The sequence below is a fragment of the Felis catus genome, chromosome B1, assembly GCF_018350175.1.
Source record: "Felis catus isolate Fca126 chromosome B1, F.catus_Fca126_mat1.0, whole genome shotgun sequence".
Classification (NCBI taxonomy): domain Eukaryota; kingdom Metazoa; phylum Chordata; class Mammalia; order Carnivora; family Felidae; genus Felis; species Felis catus.
This window is the reverse complement of record NC_058371.1, coordinates 161,935,530-161,961,783: the sequence shown is the minus strand read 5'-3', so window position 1 is coordinate 161,961,783 and position 26,254 is coordinate 161,935,530. Positions and strand designations below refer to the sequence as shown.

The following is a 26,254-nucleotide window of genomic DNA, read 5'->3' as shown; positions in this document are numbered from 1 at the left end:
TTAACATCATTCTATTTAGGTAAAGACTGAAGTTTAGAGAGTGTAAACTGAGAAGTCACTCAGAGTAAGTGCCACTTTCCAAACCAGTTCTTTCTAGCACCAAACTACAGATCCCAGGTACCACATGGTGCAGCCTACTTCCCTATTCCTAAGCAAATGATTCCCTGATAGAGGACTAAGTAAAAATAAAATTAATAAATAAATAAAAATAAGTAAATAAAAGAGTATAAAGGGAATGGAAATATACACTATTTACAACAAATCCATATAGCATTTTTAGAAACCACATAATTCTGGTCATACGTAAGAGAGATAAGGCACGAAAAAGAGGAGGTAAATTTAAACTAACAAGTATAAGAAGTTGGTGTATGAACACTCAACAACTTAGGGTTTTCAGTCAAAAAGGATAATGGCTAAGAGCATATACAGAGTCTATAAAGTTATTAAAGTTGGAATAGGATATAAATATGCACAAAGTCTCAGAAGACTGAAACTAATAGTCTCTCCAATATGAAACACAAATCAAAACAAAAATACTGTAACACAACACACAGTAAAATTATGAAACCTGTTTCCTCAAAAAATCAGCCAAACCCAAATGAAAACGCATGCAAGTCAGAGTTCACTTACTTGGACATAAATTTTCTAAATTATAATACTACAATTAAGGCACAATCAGGGAGCAAAGTATAAACAAATGTGTAAGCAAAAATAAGCTTTTGCAAAGAAAATGCCATAAAATCTATTTAATGAAGCTAAAGCATTTTATTCACTTGGAAGCTCCTCAGGTGCTTAGCAGAGAACCTACTAAGAGGCTGAAGTTTCCTGTTTTATTGTCTTCCAAGTTCTTATCAACTATCTGTAATCACCTCATTGCTTTTCGTCTTTTAAGTTCACAAGAGGAAATGCATAACCTCTAAATAGTACCTAAACAGCATCTAAAACAGAACACCAAGCCCTAATGAGGTTTCAGAAATATTAGCTGAATAAGTACTTTCCAGAGAATGGCACACTAGCAGCATAAAGAAATGGCAGTTGAAACCAGCATTTTCATAAGACAAATATGCTTTTTCCATACTATCAACTTAGGAAGTAATTTTAGGGGTGCCTGGGTGGCTCAGTCAGTTAAGCGCCTGACTTCAGCTCAGGTCATGATCTCACGGTTCGTGGGTTCAAGCCCCGAGTCAGGCTCTGTGCTGACAGCTCGGAGCCTGGAGCCTCCTTTCGATTCTGTGTCTCCCTTTCTCTCTGCCCCTCCCCCATTCGCACTCAGTACCTGTCTCTCAAAAATGAATAAACATTAAAAAAAATTTTTTTGAACAGAAGTAATTTTAAACATTTTCTATTAAAACAAATATATGTTATGCAATAGAATGAAAGATTCAAATGAGTATTTGAGATATAAGACAAGATTCAAATGCATTTTGTGATTGCAGGTGGCCACTTCATGTTCCTAGGCCCTAAGGACATATACTTATTGTCTTCTGTTATTAGAGCTACTTCATGAAAAACATTACAAGTAATTACAAACTTACACTATTTCTGCACTCACTCAGCCAACTGTCCAAAGAGACTACATACTCTCTAAGCATTAACATACATGTTTCTATCCCCAGCATCCAGCATAGTACTTATATGTCAAGAACGGTTCTATAAAAAGAGAATGGACTTCCATTTTCAGCCAAGATACTACAAGAGGCACCATACTTACACTCTGGCCTGACACAACAAAGAAAAGTGGGGGCAAAACATATGAAATTGTTTCGAAGACAATGGACAACAATGAAAAATACTGATTCCTGAGAGACCAGGAAAAAATGACACAGGTCCCATGCTTTCCCAAGCTTATTGATATAAGGCAGCTTCTGGGTCACAGCACATGGAGAGAGACCAGACAAAGCCTGGGGCCTCCCTAAGTTAAGACGACAAAACTGAGGGTCTGGGGAGACCAGGGCAGCTAGAAGCCACAGAACAGAACACCAAAGAGAGTGCTACACACTGAACAAACCCCAAAGATATGCAGACAGTTCCTACTGAATTGCTAAGGTGAGTCCTGAGCAATGCTTGCAGGTAAAGAAACTACCAGAGGTGGAGCAAAGAGAACTACTAGAAAGAATTAGAGGTAACAATGTCCCGAATTCACAAAAATCTAGCAAACTGCCTCTTTCCATCAGCCATACTAGAAACTATAACAATTCACAGGCGGTTAAGAAAAGTATCCAGGATAGTCTTGCCTCACTGGTGGGAAATAACTAGCCCTAAACATAACACTGCTCTGGTTCCTCAAGAAATTAAACGTAAAATTACCTTATTATGATCCCACACTCTTAAGTATACACCCAAAGAACTGAAAATAAGTATCACATCCATGTACACCCATGTTCATAGCAGCACTACTAGCACCTTTTGGGTAAAAATAGGCTAAATGTCCACCAACAGATGAATGGATAAACAAAGTATGGTATATACACAAAATGAAATATTATTTAGCCATAAAAAAAGAATGAAGTATTGACACAGGCCATAACATAGATGAACCTCAAAAACATTATGCTAACTGAAAGAAGCCAGACAACAAAGGTCATACATTATACGATTCCATTTATACGAAACAGCTAGAATAGATAAATCCATAGAGACAAAACCCAGAATGATGGTTAGCAGGGCTGGGGGAAGAAGGTAATGAAGAAAAACTGCTTATTGGGCTAGGGATTTGGAGTGATGGGAAGGTTTTGGAACTAGAGAGAGGTGATAGTTGTACAACACTGTGAATGTACTAAACGCTACTGAATTGTTCACTTTATAAGGCTAATTTCTGGTATGTGAATTTCACCTCAATAAATTATATTAATCAGAGATTAATATATTATATTAATTAGAGATTAATATATTATATTAATTCTCAATATATTAGAGAAATAAAAGGCCGGAAAATGAAAATGGAAACTAAACATTGATGTAGGAAAAAAGAAAACAAACAGTAAAATGAAATTTTAAATTTGGCGTCACTGGTCACAATAAGTGCAAATGGTCCAAAATCCCTAAAAGGCAGATTGCCAGACTGAATAAAAAAAAGCAAGACACAACACTGCCTGGAAGAAATGAACTTTATATAAAGGTACAAATAAGTTAAAAGCAAAAAAATGAAAGATCTGGATATTAATCCAAAGAAAGTAGAAATGACTAATTAGAGAAAGTAGTGTTCAAAAAAAAAAATTATCGGAGCTAAAGGTCAATTTCATAATGATAGAGGTCAATCTACAACGAAAATACAAAACCTGTAAGTTTATGCACCCAATTATAAAGTGTCACAATATAAAACAAAAACTAGAAGAACAGAAAAACCCACGGTTACATAATTATATCAGAGATTTTAATACTAGTCTCTTGATAATTGATAGAACTAATAATCAGTGAGAATACAGAAGATCTGAACACTACCAACCAACTTGACTTAATTGACATTTATAAAACACTCTACCCAATAACAGATGAATGCACATTCTTTTGAAGTGCACAAAAGTTACTTCATTTACCAAGATAGCTCATAGCTGAAATAAAACAATTCTTAATAAATATAAAAGGACTCAAAACAAAGTGTTATCTAACCACACTCTTAATTTTTAATTTACAAATTAAATTAAAAATCAGTAACAGAAAGATCTCTATGAAGTCCCCCAAATATCTGAAAGCTAAGTAAAATACTAAATAATGCACTAGTCATAGAAGAAATCAAAAGAGAAATACACGCAAAAGAATGAAACTGAACCACTTCCTGTCACCATACATAAAAATAAACTCATACTAAGGAGCACCTGGGTAGCTCAGTTGGTTAAGCATCCAACTTCAGCTCAGGTCTGATCTCACAGTCCATGAGTTCAAGTCCTGCATTGGGCTTTGTGCTGACAGCTCAGAGCCTGGAGCCCACTTTAGATTCTGTGTCTCCCTCTCTCTCTGACCATCTCCCACTCCCACTCTGTCTCTCTCTCTCTCTTGAAAATAAATAAACATTAAAAAAAAATTAAAAAAAAAACCTCATAATGAATTAAACACCTAAATGTGAAACCTGAAGCCATAAAAATTCTAAAAGAGAGAACAGGCAGTAATTTTTCTGACATTGGCTGTAACATTTTTCTACATCGGTCTTCTATGGCAAGGGAAATAAAAGCAAAAATAAATTATTGAGACTACATCAACATAGAAAGCTTCTGCACAGTGAAGGAATCAACAAAACTAATAGGCAACACACTGAAAGGGAGAAGATATTTGCAAAAGACATATCCAATAAAGGGTTAGTAACCAAAATATATACAAAATGTACACAACCCAATACCCTGTAAATAAATCATCCAATTTAAAAATGGGCTTCAAGAAAAAGACTTGAACAGACATTTCTCCAAAGAAGACATCCAGATGGTCAACAGAACATGAAAAGATGTTCAAAATCACTCATCATCAGGGAAATGCAAATCAGAACTGCAGTGTCACCTCACACCTGTCAGAATGGCTAAAATCAAAAACTCAAGAAACAACAAGTGTTGGCAAGGATGTGGAGAAAAAGGAACCTTTGCGCACTGTTGGTGGGAATGCAAACCTGTGCAGCCATGGTGGAAAAGAGTATGGGGATTCCTCAAAAAGTTAAAAATAGAACTACTCTATGATCCAGTAATCACACTACAGAGTATTTACCCACAAAAAGCCCAAAACACTTATTTGAAGGGATACACACACCCCTATGTTTATTGCAACATTATTTACAATAGCCAAATTATGGAAGCAGCCCAAATGTCATCCATAGATAAATAGATAAAGATGTGGTATGGGGCACCTGGATGGCTCAGTCAGTTGACTGTCCAACTTTGGCTCAGTTCATGATCTCATGGCTCATGGGTTGGAGTCCTGCATCGGGCTCTGTGCTGACAGCTGAGAGCCTGGAGCCTACTTTCGATTCTGTCTCCCTCTCTCTCTGCCCCTACCCTGCTCACATTCTGTCTCTCTCCCTCTCTCTCAAAAATAAATAAACATTAAAAAAAATAATAAAAAAAGATGTGGTATATACATACAATGGAATATTACTCAGCCATAAAAAAAGAATGACTTTGCCATTGGCAACAACATGGATGGAGTTTGAGAATATAATGCTAAGAGAAATAAGTCAGGTAAAGACAAATATATAATTTCATTCATACGTGGAATTTATGAAACAAAACAAAGGAGTAAAGGGGAAAAAAGAGAAAGACAAACCAAAAAACACTCTTAACTATAAAAAAACAAACTGATGGGATGGGGCACCTGGGTGGCTCAGTCAGTTAAGTGTCCAACTTCGGCTCAGGTCATGATCTTACAGTTCATGAGTTCGAGCCCCGAGTTGGGCTCTGGGCTGACAGCCCAGAGCCTGGAGCCTGCTTCTGATTCTGTGTCTCCCTCTCTCTCTCTGCCCCTATCCTGCTCCCTCTCTCTCTCTCAAAAATAAATAAACATTAAAAAAAAAAAAAAACAAAACCCTGATGGTTACCAGAGGGAGGTGTGTGTGTGTGTGTGTGTGTGTGTGTGTGTGTGAAATAGGTGATGAGGATTAAAGAGTACACTTAACAACATGAGTACTGAGTATGTACAGAATTGGTGAATCACTATATTGTATACCTGAAACATAACACTGTATGTTACACTATACACCATAGTAATGTACAGCAGTATACTATATACACTATAAAAAATCTTAATTAAAAATAAAAAAATATATATATTATTCAAAATAGCATAAAAATAATACATACTTGAGAATAAACCTAAGGAAAGATATGCAAGACATGTCCACTCAAAACTTAAAACATTTCTCAGAAAAAATGTTAAAAGTAAATGGAGTGATATATTATTGTTCCATGGGTCAGAAGATTAGTATTTTTAAGACACCAATTTCTCCAAATTGATGCAGAGATGCAACGCAATCCAAACTAAAATCCCAAAAGAATCCCCTTGGTAGAAACTGACAAGCTGATTGTAAAATCCATATGGAATACAAACAACGTAAAAAGCAAAACAACTTTGAAAAAGAAAAACAACTTGACAAAGTTGGAAAACACCACCCAATTATACGACATAATTATAAAGCTACAATACTCAGGACAATGTGGTATTGGCATCAAAATAAACAGATCAAGAGAACAGAACAGAGCTAAGAAACAGATGCACATATATACTGACAACTAGTTTCCAACAAATGAATAAATGCAATTCAGTGAAGAAACACTTGCCTTTATAACAAATATTAGTGAAACATCTGGATATCTATATGCAAAGAAAAAATATTTTAACTTCAATCCATACACTGCACCATATAAAAATTTTAACTCTAAATCAATCATAGACCTAAAAGTAAAACTTGAACCTATAAAAATTCTAGAAGAAACAGGAAAAAAATCTTTGCACCCAGGCTTAGGAAGAGTTATAAGATATAACACTAACGGCACAATCCATAAAAGAACAAAGGAATAAGTTAGATTTTATTAAAATTAGAAATTTCCACTTTTGAAAAGACTGTTAGGAGATGAAAAGTCAAACCACTAATTGGAAGAAATGTTTTTTTTTTTTATTTTTTTTTTAACGTTTATTTATTTTTGAGACAGAGAGAGACAGAGCATGAACAGGGGAGGGGCAGAGAGAGAGACACACACAGAATCTGAAACAGGCTCCAGGCTCTGAGCTGTCAGCACAGAGCCCGACGTGGGGCTCCAACTCACGGACCGCGAGATCACGACCTGAGCTGAAGTCGGACGCTTAACCGACTGAGCCACCCAGGCGCCCCTGGAAGAAATGTTTTTAAAGCATATACTTGTACCCATAATACATAAAGAATTCTCAAAACTCAACAGTAAGAAAACTCAATTTAAAAAAAACAGGCAAAAAGTTGGAATACTTCACCAAAGACACACAAATGTTAAATAAACATGAAAAGATGCTCAACATCATTTATTATTAAGGAAATGCAAATTAAAACTATAATGATGACATTACATACCTATTAGCATGACTAAAATTAAAAAGACTAACCATATTAAATGTGGACAAGAATAGAGCAGAAGAGACTCTCTTGCACACTGCTGGTGAAAATGTGAAAAAACAGCACCACTTGGGCACACAGTTTCTCCATTCCTTAAAAAGTTAAACACACATATACTATATGACCACACTACTCTGTTCTTAGAAATTTTTACTCAAGAGAAAAGAAAGCATATGTTTATAAAAAGACTTGAACAAAAATAGTAATAGCAGATTTATATAGACAAAAACTGGAAACACAAATGGCAATCAAATAAACAAATGTGATAGATCCACACAATAAAACATTATTCGGCATTAAAGGGAATAAACTACCTACCATCGACCCAACAACATGGATGAATCTCAAAAAAATCATGAGTAAAAGAAACAAAAATGAGGGGCGCCAGGGTGGCCCAGGTGGTTAAGCATTCAGCTCTGGATTTCAGCCCAGGTCATGATCTCACAGTTTGTGAGATCGAGGCCCATGTCAGGCTCCTGTTGCTGACAGTGTGGAGCCTGCTTAGGATTCTCTGTCTTCCTCTCTCTCTCTCTGCCCCTCCCCTGCTCACGTGCTATGCATGTGCACGCTCTTAAAATAAATAAATTTAAAAAAAAAAAATGAATACATACTGTATGGTTCCATTTATTTTTTTTTTAATTTTTTTTAATGTTTATTTATTTTTGAGACAGAGAGAGACAGAGCATGAATGAGGGAGGGTCAGAGAGAGAGGGAGACACAGAATCTGAAGCGGGCTCCAGGCTCTGAGCTGTCAGCACAGAGCCTGATGCGGGGCTCGAACCCACGAACCGTGAGATCATGACCTGAGCCGAAGTCGGACGCCCAACCGACTGAGCCACCCAGGTGCCCCTATGGTTCCATTTATATAATACTCTAGAAAACGCAAACTAATATATACTACCAAAAAGCAGATTAGCAGCTGCCTGGAAGGGGTGGAGGAGAGGATTACAAAGAGACACAAGAAAACTTTTGGGGGTGATGAATATGTTCACTATTTTAATGTATACCTGTATAAAGGTGTTAATTTTATGACAAAATTCATCAAATGATACACTTAAAATATATGCAGTTTATTGTATGTGAATTACATCTCAATAAGGCTGCTAAAATAAAAACAATTTTAAAGACATCTTTAACAAAATACACAATACTTGAGGCCCTAAAATAAAACTTAACACATTAAGAAAATGAAATTACACAAAGTATATTCCCTGACAACAGAATTAAACTAGAAATCAGTATCAGAAAGGTGTCTGGAAAATTCCTACGTATTTGTAAGTTGAATAACACATTTCTTAATAATACATAAATCAAAGAGGAAGTTTCAGGGAAAATCATAACATATTTTGAACTGAATGAAAGTAAAATATGGAATGCAAGCAAAGCAGTGCTTTAGAGAAAAATTTCAGCTTTATATGCTTATATCAGAAAAAAGGAAGTTCTCACATCAATGCCTTCTGCATCAATCTTAAGAAACTAAAAAAATAATAAATGAAATCCAAAGCAAGGAGACAAAATAATAAAAATAAGAGCAAAGATCAATGAAACCGAAAACAGAAAAACAACAGAGAAACCAAGACTGAAGCAAAGAGTCCACTCTCATCACTCCTATTCAACATTTTACTGGAAGTCTTGCCCAGTGGGGAAAAAAGAGAGAAAAATAAATAAGAAGTATGCAGATTAGAAGCCAAGAAATAAAACTGTCACTATCCTCAGACAACATGGTTATTTTCTACATAGAAAATCCCCTGGAATCTAGAAAAACATTCCTGGAATTTAATAAGTGAGTTCGGCAAGGTCACAGAACACAGTGTTAATACACAAAAATCAATTGTAGTTGTTATGTACTAGCAATGAACAACTAGAAATCAAAATTTAAAAAATGATACCATTGGGGTGGCTGGATGGCTTCGTCAGTCTGGATTTCAGCTCAGGTCATGATTTCACAGTTCATGAGTTCAAGCCCTGCAACAGGCTCCATGCTGACAGTGCAGAGCCTGCTTGGGATTCTCATTCATTCTCTCTCTCTCTCTCTCTCCCCCCCCCCCCCCCGCCTCCTCCCCCATGCAAGCTCTCACTCTCTCAAAAATAAACTTAAGGGGCGCCTGGGTGGCTCAGTCAGTTGAGCGTCCGACTTCAACTCAGGTCATGATCTCACAGCTCGTGAGTTCAAGCCCCGCGTCGGGCTCTAGGCTGACGGCTCAGAGCCTGGAGCCTGCTTCTGATTCTGTGTCTCCCTCTCTCTCTGCCCCTTCCCCATTCATGCTCTCTCTCTGTCTCAAAAATAAATAAAATGTTAAAAAAAAAAAAATTAAAAAAAAAATAAAAAATAAACTTAAAAAACTACCATTAACAATAACACTATGCACAAAGAAATACATATAAAGCTAACAAAATGTGTGTATGATCTGTATGCAATGCAAAAAACTACAAAACACTAATGAAAAAAATCAAAGAAGATCCAAATAATTGAAGAGTTATGCTATGTTCATGCTGTGGAAGACTTGTCAATTTTCCCAAAAACTGATCTACAGATTTAATCCCAATCAAAAAAAATTTCAGACACAGTATTGGCAAGCTGAGTTTAAAATTTACATGGAAAGGTAAAGACATCAGAATAGCCAAAATAATCCTGAAAAATAAGAACAAGTTTGGAAGCCACCCTATCTAATTTCAAGACTTACTATAAAGCTATAGTAAAAATCATGTGGTATTAAAATTAAGATAGACACACGAAGATCTAAAGAACAGAGTCTAAAAATAGATCCATGTAAATAGGGTCGACTGACTTTTGTCAATGTGTAATGGCAATTTAATGAGGAAAACATAGTCTTTTCAAAAAATGGTACTGGAAAACCTGTAGTTATATACAAAAAAAAAAAAATGAACTCAGACCTGTACCTCACACTTACACAAACATTTGACTCAAAATGGGTCATAGATCTAAAAGTAAAATACAGGGGCGCCTGGGTGGCGCAGTCGGTTAAGCGTCCGACTTTGGCTCAGGTCACGATCTCGCAGTCCGTGAGTTCGAGCCCCGCGTCGGGCTCTGTGCTGACAGCTCAGAGCCTGGAGCCTGCTTCAGATTCTGTGTCTCCCTCTCTCTCTGACCCTCCCCCACTCATGCTCTGCCTCTCTCTGTCTCAAAAATAAATAAACGTTAAAAGTAAAATACAGAAGAGATCTATAGGAGAAAAAGTTTGTGACCTTGATTTAGGCAAGGAATTCTTAGATAGAACACCAAACACACAACCCATTTTTTTTAAATATTGATAAATTAGACTTCATCAAACTCAAAAACTTTTGCTCTGCCAAAGGCATTAAGAGAATGAAAAGACAAGCCACAGACTGGAAAAATATATTTGGGGGGCACCTGGGTAGCTCAGTCGACTGAGCCTCCAACTTTGGCTCCGGTCATGATCTTGCGATTTGTGAGTTTGAGCCCCACATCAGGCCCGCTGCTGTGAGCCTGACAGTGCAGAGCCTGCTTCGGATCCTCTGTCCCCCGTTCTCTCCTCCTCCCCCACTTGCGCTCTCCCAAAAAGAAAAGAAAAGAAAAAAAGAAAAACCATTTAAAAGAATTTTTTCAATGTTTATTTTTTGAGAGAAAGAGAGACAGTGTGTGTGGGCGAGGGAGGGGCAGAGAGAGGGAGACATGGAATCCGAAGCAGGCTCCAGGCTGAGCTATCATCATAAAGCCCCACAAGGGGCTCAACTCATGGACCATGAGATCATGACCTAAGCCATGAGTTGGGACACTTAACAGACTGAGCCACAGAGACACTCCTCTTTTAACTTTTTTTTAATGTTTAGAAAAAGCATTTAAAAATATATATGGCTACATACCTAACAAGGGACTTATACTCCAAACATATAAAAAATTCTCAAAACTCAACAATAAAAAATATTTTTGAGAGAGAAAGAAAGTGAGCAAGGAACAGAGAGAGAAAAAGAATCCCATTAAAGGCATCAAGAGAGAGAAGTGGGGCTCACCCTAAGTGGGGCTCGTGCTCACCAGAAGCAGGGCACGAGGTCACCTGATGAGGGACTCGAACTAATGAACTCACGAACTGTGATCATGACCTGAGCTGAAGTCAGGTGCTTAATTGACTGAGCCACCCAGGAATCCTAAAAAATAACGATTTAAAAACGGGCAAAATATTTGGGGGTGCCTGGGCGGCTCATTCGGTTAAGCATCCAACTCTTGATTTTGGCTCAGGGCATGATCTCACAGTCATGAGATCGAGCCCTGAGTTGGGCTCCATGCCACGCAGTGCAGCCTGCTTAAGATTCTGCCCCTCTCCCCCACTCTTGCTCACTCACTCTCTCTTTCAAACACAAAAACAACAACAAAATGGGAAAATATTGGAATAAACACTTTAACAAAGAGGTACAAATGGCAAATAAGCACATTAAAAGGTGTTTAATACCATTAGTCACAAGGGTAATAGGAAGTAAAACCAGAATGAGATGCACTACATCTATGAGAACGACTAAAATTTCTAAAACTAACAATACTAAGTCGTTGGAACTCTCATATACCGTTGGCTGGTATGTAAGATGGTACAGCCACTTTGGAAAACAATTTGGAAGTTTCCTATACAATCAAGCATGCACTTACTGTAGGATCCAGCCACCCAACTCCTAAAAATAAAAACTTATGTTCACAGAAAAATATGCATGTGAACATTTACAGTAAGTTTATTCAAAATCACCAAAAACTGGATTGTGGAAACCAATTACACAATCCACACTGGATTGTGGAAACCATACAATGTCCCTTCAGCTGGTGAGTGGATAAACAAATTGTGACACATCCATACAATGGAATGCTACTCAGCAAAAATAAATAAATAAATAAACTATTGATACATGCAACAAAATAGATGAATCTCAAATGCACTAGCTAAAGGAAACAGCCACACTCAAAAGGCTACATATACTGCATAATTCCATTTATATAACATGCTTGAAAAGGCAAAACTGTAGGGATAGCACACAGATCAGTTGCTGTCAGGGTTGAAGAGCTGAAAAGGGTATGACTACAAAGGAACAGCACAAAGGAAGTTTTCTGGAGAACCGTAATGTATCTTGGTTGTGGTGGTAGCATGCTACTCTATGCATTTGTCAAAAATCATTGATCTACATCAAAAAGAGTAAATTCTGCTGTATATTAAATAATTTTCAAAGATAGATTATGGCGGTTTGTTTTTAAAAGGAAAGGCAATTTGGAAGGAATAATAATAACAATGCAGGTTGAAAACAAGGTCTCCAGAGGAAGGTCAACTGATACAAAGGGGTACTTAGTTGGAGATGGATTTAAAAAGCAATGCAGAAATCTTAAGGAATCTACTCCTGAAATCATTGTTGCACTATATGCTAACTAAATTGGATGTAAATTAAAAAAATAATAATAGTAGAAAAAGAAAAAAATAAAATAAAAAAATACAAAGCAATGCAGATATCTAATTATCCAAATTATTGAATAATGTCATGAAGGTGGAAACACTGAGCTGCATAGAAAGTATGCCCTTGGTCCTGATTCGACATAAGAGTCGGAGACAATTCTAATTTTTTTTTTTTTAATGTTTATTTATTTTTTGAGAGAGAGAGACACAGAGCGTGTGCAGGGCAGGGGCAGAGATAGAGAGGGAGACACAGAATCTGAAGCAGGCTCCAGGCTCTGAGCTGTCAGCACAGAGCCCGACGCAGGGCTCGAACTCACAGACTGTGAGATCAAGACCTGAGCCGAAGTTGGACGTTTAACCAACTGAGCCACCCAGGCGCCCCAAGACAATTCTAACCAATACCACCTCACAAATGAAGACAAAGGAAAGGTTCAGTGGCTAACAATCAGGCAGGGTTTTAGCCTTTATTTATACTAGTATTTCAATCAAGAGTTCTTAACATGAAATACCTAGATAGAATTCTAGGACTCCATGAAAAGTGGATGAAACAAAGATTCGTCTTCATTTTCACTAACCTCTAACTGAAATGTGGTATAGTTTCCTTAGGTCACGAATGTATACAACTATCTGTGGTAGACTAAACAGGACTTGTACTTCCATCACTCACAGATATCATAGGTTTTTCCTATCACATAGTATTACCATAGATCCTCTGCTATCTTATTTTGTATTTGCATTAATAATTATTTGCATTAATATTAATATTAATTATTTGCATTAATAATTAATAATTTGCATTAATCAATATTTACAAGTAATATATTTGAGGGATTTTAGCACTTCAATAACGAAAGTTATAAGGAAACTTTATAACTTGTGTATTTCATTTCCTACATTTAAAATACATTAAATATTTCATTTCATACATTTAAATACATTAAATCTTTTAAAATACAAATAAAACATTCTAAGAGAGGGTTCATAGGCTTCCCCGGAACACAAAAAGAGTCCACGACAAATAAAAGTCAAAAATCCCTGCTCTAAATTATCCTGCTCCCATTGTACAAAGCACCTTCGTACATGCATGAAGTATCACTCTCTCCCCGGGTAGTTAGTAATACTTTACATCAGAGACAAGGAAATGCACGGCTTTTTTAAAAGCAGTAATCGTATTTGTTTGCACTCACTAAATAGTAAAGTCCATATAAAATTAAATTATATACATACAGAGACCTTGGACTGAATACTACATTGTTGAACAAAATGTACTTTCTGAAACTACAGATGAGAATAACCTAAAAAAAACCAATCTATCTTATGTCTCAAATAAGAATTTAATGAAAGCATCTAAGAAATGATTTATGTTGGGGCGCCTGGGTGGCTCAGTCGTTGAGTGTCTGACTTCAGCTCAGGTTGTGGTCTCTCAGTTGGAGAGTTCAAGCCCCATGTCAGGCTCTGTGCTAACAAACAGATCAGAGCCTGGAGCCTGCTTCGGATTCTGTATCTCCCTCCCTCTCTCCCCCTCCCCTGCTCATGCTCTGCCTCTCTCTGTCTCTCAAAAATAAATAAATGTTTTTGACAAAATGATTTATGTTGCTAAAAACACATGGAAAAGAGTAGGAAGTTTAGTTTTGTTTTCTAAATCCTACACTGTACACACACTGCAATGTCTTGTTTTCTCGTTTAAAAGGTAAAAAACAAAGGATCTCAAAACCTCAAAAACCAAAAAAAGTAGATTTTAATACCTAGATTTCTAAAATAAGAAAATTCTTATGATTCCCTGAGTTAAACAGCAGTAAACTGCCAACCAAATGAGATACAGCAGTCATTTAAATAATGAAAACATCCCAAACAGGAGGCAGAAGTAAGAGGATCTAAACTCCAAGGGCTGCAAATTTGATCATGGATCAAGGGACAACCAAAGATCAAAAACAAACAAAACAAAACCAAAAAAAAAAACAAAAACAAAAACAAAAACCATTCTGTGGTCTGAAGATGATCTGGTCAGAAATACAGGAAGGAAAAGAAGAAATATTCTTGGAGAAAAAATGAGTATTACAGATATTACAGTAAATATTACAAAATTCTAACACAAAGGCATTATCTCCTTCCTATCAATAAAATGTACTAGCTAAAATTCTTTCTCATTAGAAATATACTGCTTATTTTTATAACAGAAATCAAGGGACAAACTGAATTTGCTTTTCCATGTTCCCTATCATTATTTGATGACAAAATGAAATGCAGCCACATAAAACCACTCAATTTCAACTTAACAGTATTTCATTTTTATACATATAGTTACCATACTTTTTAAAAACTTTAACAAAAATGTAATGCATTCCACCCTTAACAATTTGCCATATCTCTATCCATACCTTAGTCAAAATTACGACTCTTTAGATTATTTTTTCCTGATTACAGAATCACTATGTACTCATCTCAGGAAACTTGTAAAATACAAAAGAAAAAAAAAGCCACAAAATTTCTTCAAAAGAAAACAGAATTCCCCATAATCTGACCAACGAGAAACAAACATTGTAACCATGTTACTTCATCTGTTGGTACTATCTTACATTTTAGTAATCACGCCATTAGTCAATGTTTATTAGACGCTTTGAGCTACTTAGTTAATAGCTTTCCATATACTATTTCACTTTATACTTGCCACAATCCTATTCAAGTAGTTGGGTGAATACTGTCATTTTGTATATAAGATAACTAGATTTTAAAAAGGTTAGGAAATGTCCCTAGGGTCACAGAGATTAGTGGTAGACCTGCACCCAGCATTCTCAATCACTATGCTATACCACCATTAATGTATACGTAGAGAGAGAATGCTGTATTCTACTCTACTCTTAGGTAATTTCCTAGATCATAAAAATTACAGATATAACATATAATTAAATTTAATATAACATTATGGACATACCATAATGTACTTAATCATTCTACTGGATCAGATTATTTTTGCTGTCGTATTCAACATGGTGTGATTCGTTCAATACAAAAATAAAAACTAGGTAAATGTAAGATTTGCTTATCTACTTCTAAATTTAAATTAAAATATATTAATTCAACTTACTCTTTTACTGAGGCAAATAACTGGCCACATACTGCAACCTAATGTGCAGCAGCAACAAAGGCAGCCACAAAGTAGCCAACGTACATTAACAGGAAGGTTCTTCTTAAGACAACTGTTAACTCTGTTGATGCTGGCTTTAAATTCTTCAGGAGCTACCTAAAGAAAAATTTTAAGAAATAACAACACTGCAATATTAATGTCAAGAAACATGTCTCATTGGCATAATTATTTTTTCTAATTTGTTATGAAAAAACTCTACTTTTGAGGTATATAAATAGTACCTAAGTAAACGATAGACACTCACTTTTCCAGTTAACGAAGAAGGGAATTCTGATTCAAATTTGTTGCTCAGTCCAAATCTAGTTTTTAAAAAAAGAAGAGAAATATGTTATTACATGTCATTGTTGAAAAAAACCAGACCATTTAACTTAATCAAAGGTCAAGTAAATAGATGCAACTTGATATACAGAGTAACAGTGGAAGTTTGAGACACAAAAACATTGTAATCAGCAAAAATTTATGAAATGCAACAAACAATTTTAGCAGCTGAATCAAAACTTTTGTATAAGAGGCTAAAAATACAGAAAGAAATGACTTCTTTGGGGCTCTCTTTGTAAGTCAAATATTAATGTGATGAGAAACAACACAACTGTCCAATTTTGCCAAAATTACTGAGATTCTTCCAACTAAGTAATAGAAAGCCACAACCTCTGCTATTAGTTATTTTTTAGGTCAAGAGCACTTGTCAGCACTCAATAAAGCAGAAACATGTCTAAGAATGCAAGTTGATCAGTTAGCATTTTCTGAGATCACATCGCCACTGCCATTACAACCAGAGAATGCTAAAAACACCTGGACGATGTGACAGCTGCCCTGGCTAATTAAACTTTCAAGTATGAGGACACCTGCTATATGCATATACCCCCAAAGAAATAGAACTGAGGTAGTACATTTCAATATCTTTAAGCTTTTAAATGTTTGCAAAAATCATGAGATTGGACTGGGCACTTGACTATTTCTTTGTATGAGTCATTAGGAAAGAATAAAATACTCATGGACACATTGGTAATAGCAGATTGCACCTGGAAATAAAAAGTGAGATACTTAAAAATGATAAGTTGGATCCTGAAGCCAAAATGTTTTCCACTTTTATTGATATAATTGACATATTAACACTGTGTTAGTTTAAGGTGTGCAACATGCCTTGATACATGTATATATTGTGAAATGATTACCACAGTAAGTTTGGTTAACATCTATCACCTTACATAGTTACAATTATTTTCTTCCTGTGATGAGAACCCTTAAGATTCGCTGTCTTAACGACCCTTATAAATACACAATACTGCACTTCAGGTAGCTGGCACTAATAAGAAGGACCCCCTAGGATAGTCTGTGTGAAACAGCTGGCCAGATGAGACTTCTAACTTAACCATCAGTAGAGCCAAAAAAGATTCGCTGTCTTAACGACCCTTATAAATACACAATACTGCACTTCAGGTAGCTGGCACTAGTAAGAAGGACCCCCTAGGATAGTCTGTGTGAAACAGCTGGCCAGATGAGACTTCTAACTTAACCATCAGTAGAGCCAAAAAGGAAAATCAAATAAGGTGAGCCATGCGAAAGCAGTAAGGAGTGGTGGAGACTGGCCAAGAGGAGAGTATACAGAACATGTGTGTGTATGGTGTCATGGGACAGATCCAGCTGATTATGGTCCTACTAGAATGCAGGCCCACGTCTGAAAAATTGTATGATTTGTCTTTCTTTAAGAAGAGTTGGAAAACTAGATTTCTATGTAAAATTTCCCATCTTTAAAGTACCGTGCAAGGCAAACAAAACACTTCTGTGGGTCAGGTTGTGTGGTCTGCATCATCATCTAGATTTCCCTACGTGCGAAAGGTGGCCTCGGAGACCATTTTATCATTATCATACGTAATTCACACATTATTTTATAGAAGCATTGAAATGATATCAATCTGTCTTTATAAATAACGGGTACTGTTTACAAAATAGATTACAACCCAACTACCTAAGTCCAAGCCAAAGTTCTTTTCGTACTAAACATAAACTGGCAACTATTGGTGTTGTACATAATCCTGGCATTAATGCCATTCTAAGACTGAAAGACTCTGAGTTAAACCTATTTTCTGTCTATGCAGGGCCCTCAGAGCAATGTGGCTTTACTTGAAAAAGCCCCAACAGATAACTCACTTCCAACCTCAAAAGTCCTGGCATGAGGAAGAAGTCACTGTGAAGTGTTCAATGATAGCTCTCAGTGAGGCGTCTACATAATGTACTTCCTTTTCTTCTATTTCCCTCAGGGAAGAGGACATTCAACAAATGTTCAGTGAGTATAAATTATAAGTTTCCATCTCCTGAAGTATTATCTCCCTTGGTCTGATGGGTCTTGCTTTCAATCAGTAGCTCCCATTTCAACCATGTTTATTATTGCAATTAACCATCTCCTTCCAATTGGTCTTTGAAAATTTTTTAGAGAAGCAACCACCAGATAACTCCAAGTCCCCTAAATAGAAAAGCCTCCCTCTTTCATCCCAATCATTAAACATTTAACACAGATTCAATTATTTTAGTGAATATCTACACTTTACTGCCAGGTAATATGCTAAATTGAAGGGAACGGTCCAGCATGAGTTTAAACCCCAATTTCCTTTCTTTCTAGAGGCTGAGTATTTCCTTATTGGCTAAGTGGCTGAGTATTGATGCTTTGCCCAGGGAGCACAACCAGCTAATAAATTGTCCTGTTGTTCCTGCAGGTCAGGGCTCCTTTTAAGTCAGCCTTGTTATTCTTCCAGTAAGAACTGGTAGCTCCAAGGATATTCACTCAGTTCCTCTTCAGTCATACTTTCTGTTAGGTTTTATCTTAGGAACAGCTCGTAAACCTGCCTCTTCCTTCATCTCACCCCCCAAAGAATGTCCCAAGAAAAGATTACCCAGTGACATGATTAACACTATAAGGGAGTGCTTAGTTTTTCTACCAGCCATTAACTTGGTGCTGATGATTTTTCCATTCCTCTTTGCTCGTGTTTCCCATCCACAGAACAACAATACCTGGAAGGAAGGTAAAGAAAATCCTGTGCTTGAAGCCCTTGAAGTCTCCCCAGCCCAACAGGAATGAACCCCAACTGTGCTTTCTCTTTTAAAGTCTCTAAACAAGTCATTTAATATTCAAATCCAGTACTCATGATTACCAGGAGAATGAGCCATGATAATCAAGCGCCCCTTCTTCATCTTCATTTGGAAATTAGTTCTCTGCTACAGGGGAATTCAAAGGTTTGGTCAGGACCTCTTTGCTCTCTTAAATCCTTGAGGACCACAAAAAGCTTAAGTTTATGTGGTTTATATTTACCAGTATTTTGGATTAGGCATTAGAACTGAGCCTTCAAAACATTTTTAAAACTTATTCATAAAAGAACCTAGTATATGCTAATAAATATAACATTTTAATGAGACACAACTTTTTCAAAAAAAATTTTAGAGAGAAAAGTATTGTTTTACATTTTTACATCTCCTTAATATCTGACAATGGAAGACAGGTGGATTCTCACATTTCTTTGTGCATTCAAACTGTTGTGATATGCTCTTTTGGTTGATATTTAAAAGAAAACTTAGGCTTCACCAGATACGCATTTGGAAATCTGTATATATCATTCTTTGATTATATACAAAAAACTCAACACGTGGTAGTTTCTTAACTGTTTTTCTGCAAGAAGGAAATTGAAACCATATCGATAAACTTTTAATACTTTTTTACATAAAATTCCATTGATATATTTTGCCTTTTGAAGGCTTTACTTACACTTGATTTTATAACTTCATGCATTTGTCCCTTGGAAATGGAAATATTACTAAGTTAAGTTATGCAAATACTCCAAATGTTGACACACTTCATTGTATGATGTTAGAATCATCACACTCATTAATAGAACCACTGATCTCATCAGAAAGGTCTTTTAAGTATTGGGAAGCTGTCAAGTTCACAGTGACAGATACAAGTTTTCCAAAGTTCTAATTTTCATACTGAAAGCTAGAATTTTATTACTGATAACAAATGCTATCAGTTGTTTTGAAGTGACAGTCTTGCTTTATTTAAAAAAAAATTTTTTTTGGGGCGCCTGGGTGGCGCAGTCGGTTAAGCGTCCGACTTCAGCCAGGTCACGATCTCGCGGTCCGGGAGTTCGAGCCCCGCGTCAGGCTCTGGGCTGATGGCTCGGAGCCTGGAGCCTGTTTCCGATTCTGTGTCTGCCTCTCTCTCTGCCCCTCCCCCGTTCATGCTCTGTCTCTCTCTGTCCCAAAAATAAATAAACGTTGAAAAAAAAAAATTTAAAAAAAAAAAATTTTTTTTTAATGTTTATTTATTCTTGAGAGAGAGAGAGACTGAGCATGAGTGGGGGAGGGGAGAGAGAGAGGGAGGGAGACACAGGATCTAAAGCAGGCTCCCGGCTCTGAACTGTCAGCACAGAACCCAACGTGGGGCCTGAACTCGCGAACCTCAAGATCATGACCTGAGCCGCAGTTGGACACTTAACTGAGCCACCTAGGCACCCCCGGTCCTGCTTTATTTTTAAAAAATATTAACAAGAGGGGCACTTGTGTGGCTAATTCAGCTGAGCATCCGACTCTTGATTTTGGCTCAGGTCATGATCTCACAGTTTTGTGACTCTGAGCCCCACGTTGGGCTCTGTGCTGACAGTACAGAGCCTGCTTGGGATTCTGTCTCTGTCTCTCTCTCTGTCTCTCTCTCTCTGTCTCTCTCTCTGTCTCTCTCTCTCTCTCTCTCAGCCCCATTCCCCTGCTCACTTTCTCTCAAACAAAAAAATTATAAGAGGCTGAAAGTTAACTAACCAGCATTACGTAAACAAAGAAAAAAATGATTCATTTAAAAATATTTGCACTACCATCTATACCTTAAAAACTAACAGCATATTATTTTAACAGTTGTTTTCCTAGCTTTGAATGTTACTGGTAGAGATACACAATGGTTGTTAATTTTAACAGGTCTCCTGGCAATACAAGCAGGAGAGAGGAAAATGTAAGGAAAAGTGGGGAGGGGAAAGTAGAAGGAAAGAGGGAGAGATGACATAAAAAAGAAAGTAAGCATTAACAAAGTGCTACCAACAACTGTCTCATTTACCCCTCAATACTTATTGTCAGTCCACCAGATGGAATTAAAGAAAATGTAGACGTGCTATATCGACATCTATCCCTATTACCTAAAAGACCTTTTCCTCAATTATGGTTAAAATACTCACGGCTTCAGAACTGATAAAATATTTAAAATTTTTTCAAAGAATGGCAAATATAACAAGATAAAATATATTAAACTTAGCCTACTTTACAAGTTTACCATTACAAGTTTACAGGTCTCCAAGTCTCCAGGTACAGTTGGAGAAAAGACAATTCACTCAAATCACAACCACCGAAAACCTTCTATGTAATACTTCAAGAAAACAAGGTCCTACAACAGAAGACACAGTTTTTTTAAAAAATTTCAAAAAGCAAGCATGTACAAGGCTGATTTTTACTTTTATGTAATTTGAGGTAATTTTGAAAGTTCATGTAATATACTTAGTAAAGCTTTGGAGAGACAGCAACTTTACACCTAAATCTATTTAGTTCGTTTGTTTATTTAAGCAATCTCTGCACCTCATGACCTCGACATCAAGAGTTGAACGCTCTTCCAACTAAGCCAGCCAGGTGACCCCAACACTTAAATCTAAATGAAATCTTCAAATAGGTTTGTTTTCCTCCTATCCCTTCTTCAATTTCACTGTCCCCTCATTCTTACAATTCTTTCTTTGTTTCATTTTTCATTCTTACAATTCTATAGCCATAATTCAGAGTGTGAGCCATTCTAATCTGTTACCCTGCACTGTCATGTTTATCCAATTCAGAATCTCCCTTTCCTGATAGACCACTCCTCTTCCAAACTCCTTTTAATATTTAACTCTGGTACCCCTAACCTGGATACCTTCTTCTATCTTCTCTTTAAAATTTTTTTTTTCTTCTTGAGTATAACCAAAAATCCTGTTGGAATGACACTCTTTCCTAGAAATTCTCAATTATAGCTTATTTCCTCAAAGTCCACCTTTCAGACTCCCCATCTTCCAGGTTCCAGTAATACTTGACTACATTCTCTCCTGTACAGTCCTTACCGTACCTTATTATAATTATGTTTACAAGCCTAACTCCCTACTCTGATAAATAATGAGTTGTTTACAGGTAAGTATGGTTTCTTAATTATACTCCAATGCCTGATGGTCAATAAATACTTGCTGAATAAATTAATTAATTTCCAAAACAAAAGCTGAATCTACATTCCACTAACTCTTTGTTGCAAATTTCCATACCATTTTTCTCTCTTCCTCTGATGCCCATGACTTCTGTTTCTGCCACACTGTTCTAAGTCTCAACCATCATTTTCAGCCTTCCAGGTCACCCCCTTTGTTGGAGGTCCACAAAACTACCCTCAGGTTTGATGATTTACTAGGATGACTCACATGACTCAGTACATAGTTGTACTCAAAGCAAAGGATAAAAAGCAAAATCAGCACAGGGAAAAGGCACATAGGGAAAAGGCACATAGGGCAAAGTCCAGAGGAAACCAGTAACAAGCTTGCAAGAGTCTCTTCTCAGTGAAGACACAAGGATGCGTTTAATTCCTCCAGCAACTAGTTTTGACAACATGTGTACAATACTGTCTACCAGGAAAGTGCATTACAGATTCACTGCCCAAGGCTTTTATCAGGAACTGATAGAATGTACCCTCTGCTTAGCATATACCAGAATTCCAGATTCCCAGAAGGAAAGCAGGTGTTCAGCATAAACCACACTGTTTGTTCAAATAGTTTAGGCTCAGTGAACCATGCCTATCAATTTTGGGAACACCGGGAACTTTCCAAAAGTTCAAGTTCCCAGACACCAGCCAAGAGCCGACAGTATAGGCAAGTATTTCTAAGGACAGCAATCTCAAGCCTACTATGTTAAATCTTTTCTGTACACCTTCCTACTCTCTAAGGACACACATCCTAACTCTCTACGGATGAAGACTGTTGTCTTTATCCCAATCACATTTACCTATGTCTTCAGTGTCTACCATCTGTCTCAACGCAGGCAAGCTTCCCAAAAGCTAAACCATCTGCTCCTGGTTGCATCTCCCCCAGTCTCCTCTGTAATCCGCTCTATTGTTCCCTCTCGTTTGGCTCCTTACACATATCCTACAAACCTGCCTATGTCTACCCAGCCTGAGAATCTGAATCCCCATTTTCTTCTCCCTCAGTGAATGACGGCATCCACCTCTTTTCTTTCCTCATCCAATGTCTTGAAAGAGTCCTTATATTCACTATCTTTATCTCACCTTCTATCCACTATTCAAACTACTACGATCCAGACTTTACATTTCTTTACTGATGAGACCACTCAACAGACTAGTTGAAAACAAGTCTTTTCAGCAAGTCCTCCTTCACAGAGCATGCTTTCTCCCAGCAAAAACCTTCAGCATTACATTGGCGAATGTCTTTTTTTCTTTAAGTTTGAGAGAGCGTGAATGGGGGAGGGGCAGGGGGTGAGAGAGAATCACAAGCAGGCTCCTCAAAGTCAGCACGGAGCCCAGGGCGGGGCTTAAACTCACAAACTGTGAGATTATGACCGGAGCCAAAATCAAGAGCCAATGCTTAACCAACCGAGCCACCCAGGCATCCCTAGAGTGGGCAATGTCCTATTTGGCACAGGCTACAGCAAATAACTCCTTAGCATTGTCTTTGAGTTCTGCTTTGATTTTTGTTTGTTTGTTTGTTTGTTTAATTCTAGGCCAACCAAAGCAATACTGTCAGATAAAGTTTTAAGAAAATCATCTTATTTTATTAAGTGAATAAGAAAAGTCACATTTCATGTGTGTTAATATAACTGCAAAGCATCTTAAATGGTTTTGATGTGACCTAGATCACTTAATTTTGATGTTACCTTAGTTCCAGTTTCAGGGGGTTTTAAGTTTGCCAGGAAGTGGGGTCTGTTAGCAATGAAAATGAGTTATATGTTTCAGCTTAACTTGACCACATTATAAATTACTGCTTTTATTATAAATTACTTACTTTTATCCATTATGCTCCTCCAAGTTTAAAGTCTTTAAATATGGCAAAATATAATTTCCTTTATTCTAAATCAAAGGACAATTGGCTCTGGACAGTACTGAAAAGGCCAAATTTCATCTTCTACAATGCCAATTTGATATGCTTGAAAGAAGAGCAATGGGTAGGAAGCTGAACTGCCTTCAAGCCTAATAACCTAACATCATATTGATCCAAAAAAGCTGTAAGTAACAATAATTTCAAAAGATACGATTCAGGGTGGGTGGCATCTTAATTCAGTTATCTACAAAGACTAATATATGAATACAACAAAAAACTATTTGTCAAGATGTCTTAAGATAGAAAATACCATGCACTGCTAATGAAACTTTAAGTCATTACAACCAGGGGCACCTGCCTGGCTCCTGTAGAGCATGCAACTCCTGATCTTGGGGTTGTGAGTTTGAGCCCAACACTGGGTATAGAGATAACTTACAAATAAACTCTTTAAAAAAGTAAATAGGGGTGCCTGGGTGGCTGAGTCGGTTAAGCATCCAACTTCGGCTCAGGTTATGATCTCATGACCGTGGGTTCGAGCCCCATGTCAGGCTCTGTGCGGACAGATCAGAGCCTGGAGCTTGCTTGGGATTCTGAGTGTGTGGGTCTCTCTCTCTCTCTCTCTCTGCCCCTCCCCCCCACACACGCTCTTTCTCAAAAATAAAGTAAATAAATAAATAAAATTAATTAATTAAATGATTAATTATAACCATTCTAGAAATCAATTTGGCATTACAAACATTTAAACCTTTGTCCCAGTAATTTCTTTTTCAGTACTCTAACCTAAAATATAATCTGAGGGGTGACTGGGTGGCTCAGTCAGTTGAGCATCTGACTCTTAATTTCGGTTCAGGTCATGATTCCAGGGTAGTGGGATCAAGCTAAGCTAAGCGTGGAGCCTGCTTGGGATTCTCTCTCTCTCCCTGCACTTCTCTACAACTCACATGCTTGCTTGCTTGCTCTCTCTATAAAATAAAAAAATAAATAATTTAAAAAGAAAGAAAAATAATCTAATGTGGATAAAATAACAGGCATAAACAAGTACCCTGAAACTTTATTCACAATAGAGAAAAATAAACATAATAACATTATGGGAATGTTAAGTAACTTTTAGTATCTCAATATAACAGAATATTAGACAACTATTAAAAATGAAGTTTGCAAACAACTAACATAGGAGATACATATACAATACTATTAAGTAAAAAAATACAAAGCTGCACATACACTATGATTTTAATTGTAAAGAAAAAAACTTACAAAATAACAGAAACCTTCAGAGTACAATTTGATTGTAAGAGTCAAAAACATACACATACCTTTTGACCCAGTAATTCTCCCTCTAGAAATGTATCAGAGGAAAATAATTACAGTTGCCACAAATATGTTAATAAATAATCAAGTTTTCTAGAGCGTTAGTTTGGTATGAGAGTATTAAACGTTTTATTTGTTGTTTCTTAAAATAAGATCTAATTTTCAGATGTACTATAGTTGCTAAATAAATACTTTAAAAGCGTTTCATAATATACAATACCATTATAATTTTTTTCTATATGAATCTATTTGGTATTAACTAGGTAACTTATCATAAGTAAACATAAAAAAACATAAAAAAAGTTTTGGTTCACTAATCAACAGTTTTTCTGAATGTATTTCAACCTTTTCTGTAGTTCAAGCCTATACAATATCCAGTCTTGGGGCACCTGGCTGGCTCAGAGAATGCAACACTTGATCTTAGGGTTGTTAGTTAGAGCCCCATACTGGGTGTAAAGATTACTTAAAAATAAAATCTTAAAAAATATATATCCGTGGCACCTGGATGGCTCAGTCAGTTAAGCATCCGACTCTTGATCTCAGCTGAGGTCTTGATCTCAGGGTATTGAGTTCAAGCCCCATGATGGGCTCTGCGCTGGGCATGGAACCCACTTCAAAAAAAAAAAAAAAAAAAAATCCAGTCCTTTTTGCCTCCATTTTTAATTCTTCCATGTTCCTTATATCTTCTCACATTAATGTCTCTTATAATTCACTAATGCACTGTTATTTTGAGTTGAATCATGTTTTGATCTCATGATGAATTTTGTCTTTGAAATACAGAACTGCAAGAATCTGACTGCTTCATCTTGCTTTGTATTTATTTTCCTTACTTCTCAGTTGCAGTGCTATTTTTGACAGTGAAAATTCTCAAATACTAGAAATGTCCTACAATTACATTAACGCTAATATATCCATCTGAAAAGACACTGTGTAGCTCAAAACCACGTATATTAAAGAGAAGTCTGTTACTCTGAGTGCCTGACCAGGAGTTCCCTATGCTCTGGTGAATTAGACCATAAATGGGCATCTGATTTTAGAACCTCTAATCCCTGGGCTAGCTAGCAGCATGTGGGACGGAGGCCCAACAAACCCGCCCAACTTAGACAACATTCACTAATTCGGTCTGATCCTCTTTCTCGAGGTGTCTATCTACACAGGAGACAATAGTTGGTAACATGAAGCTTCAACTGAAGCCAAGATACAGTAAAGCCATGAATAAGTAGAAGTAAGGAATAAGCTGAGGCCA

At 36.7% G+C, this 26,254-nt stretch overlaps 1 protein-coding gene across 2 annotated transcripts in view; it reads right to left on the bottom strand.

The window, feature by feature from the left end:
• Positions 1-26,254, bottom strand: part of CHIC2 (cysteine rich hydrophobic domain 2) — a 57,629-nt gene that overhangs the window by 18,414 nt on the left and 12,961 nt on the right. For both annotated transcript variants that reach the window (XM_003985378.6, XM_006931121.5), the window contains exons 2-3: positions 15,858-15,912; positions 15,554-15,709 (exon numbers count right to left, since the gene is read on the bottom strand). In XM_003985378.6, the coding sequence (XP_003985427.1) occupies positions 15,554-15,709; positions 15,858-15,912 (211 nt within the window). The remainder of the gene's footprint in view (positions 1-15,553; positions 15,710-15,857; positions 15,913-26,254) is intronic.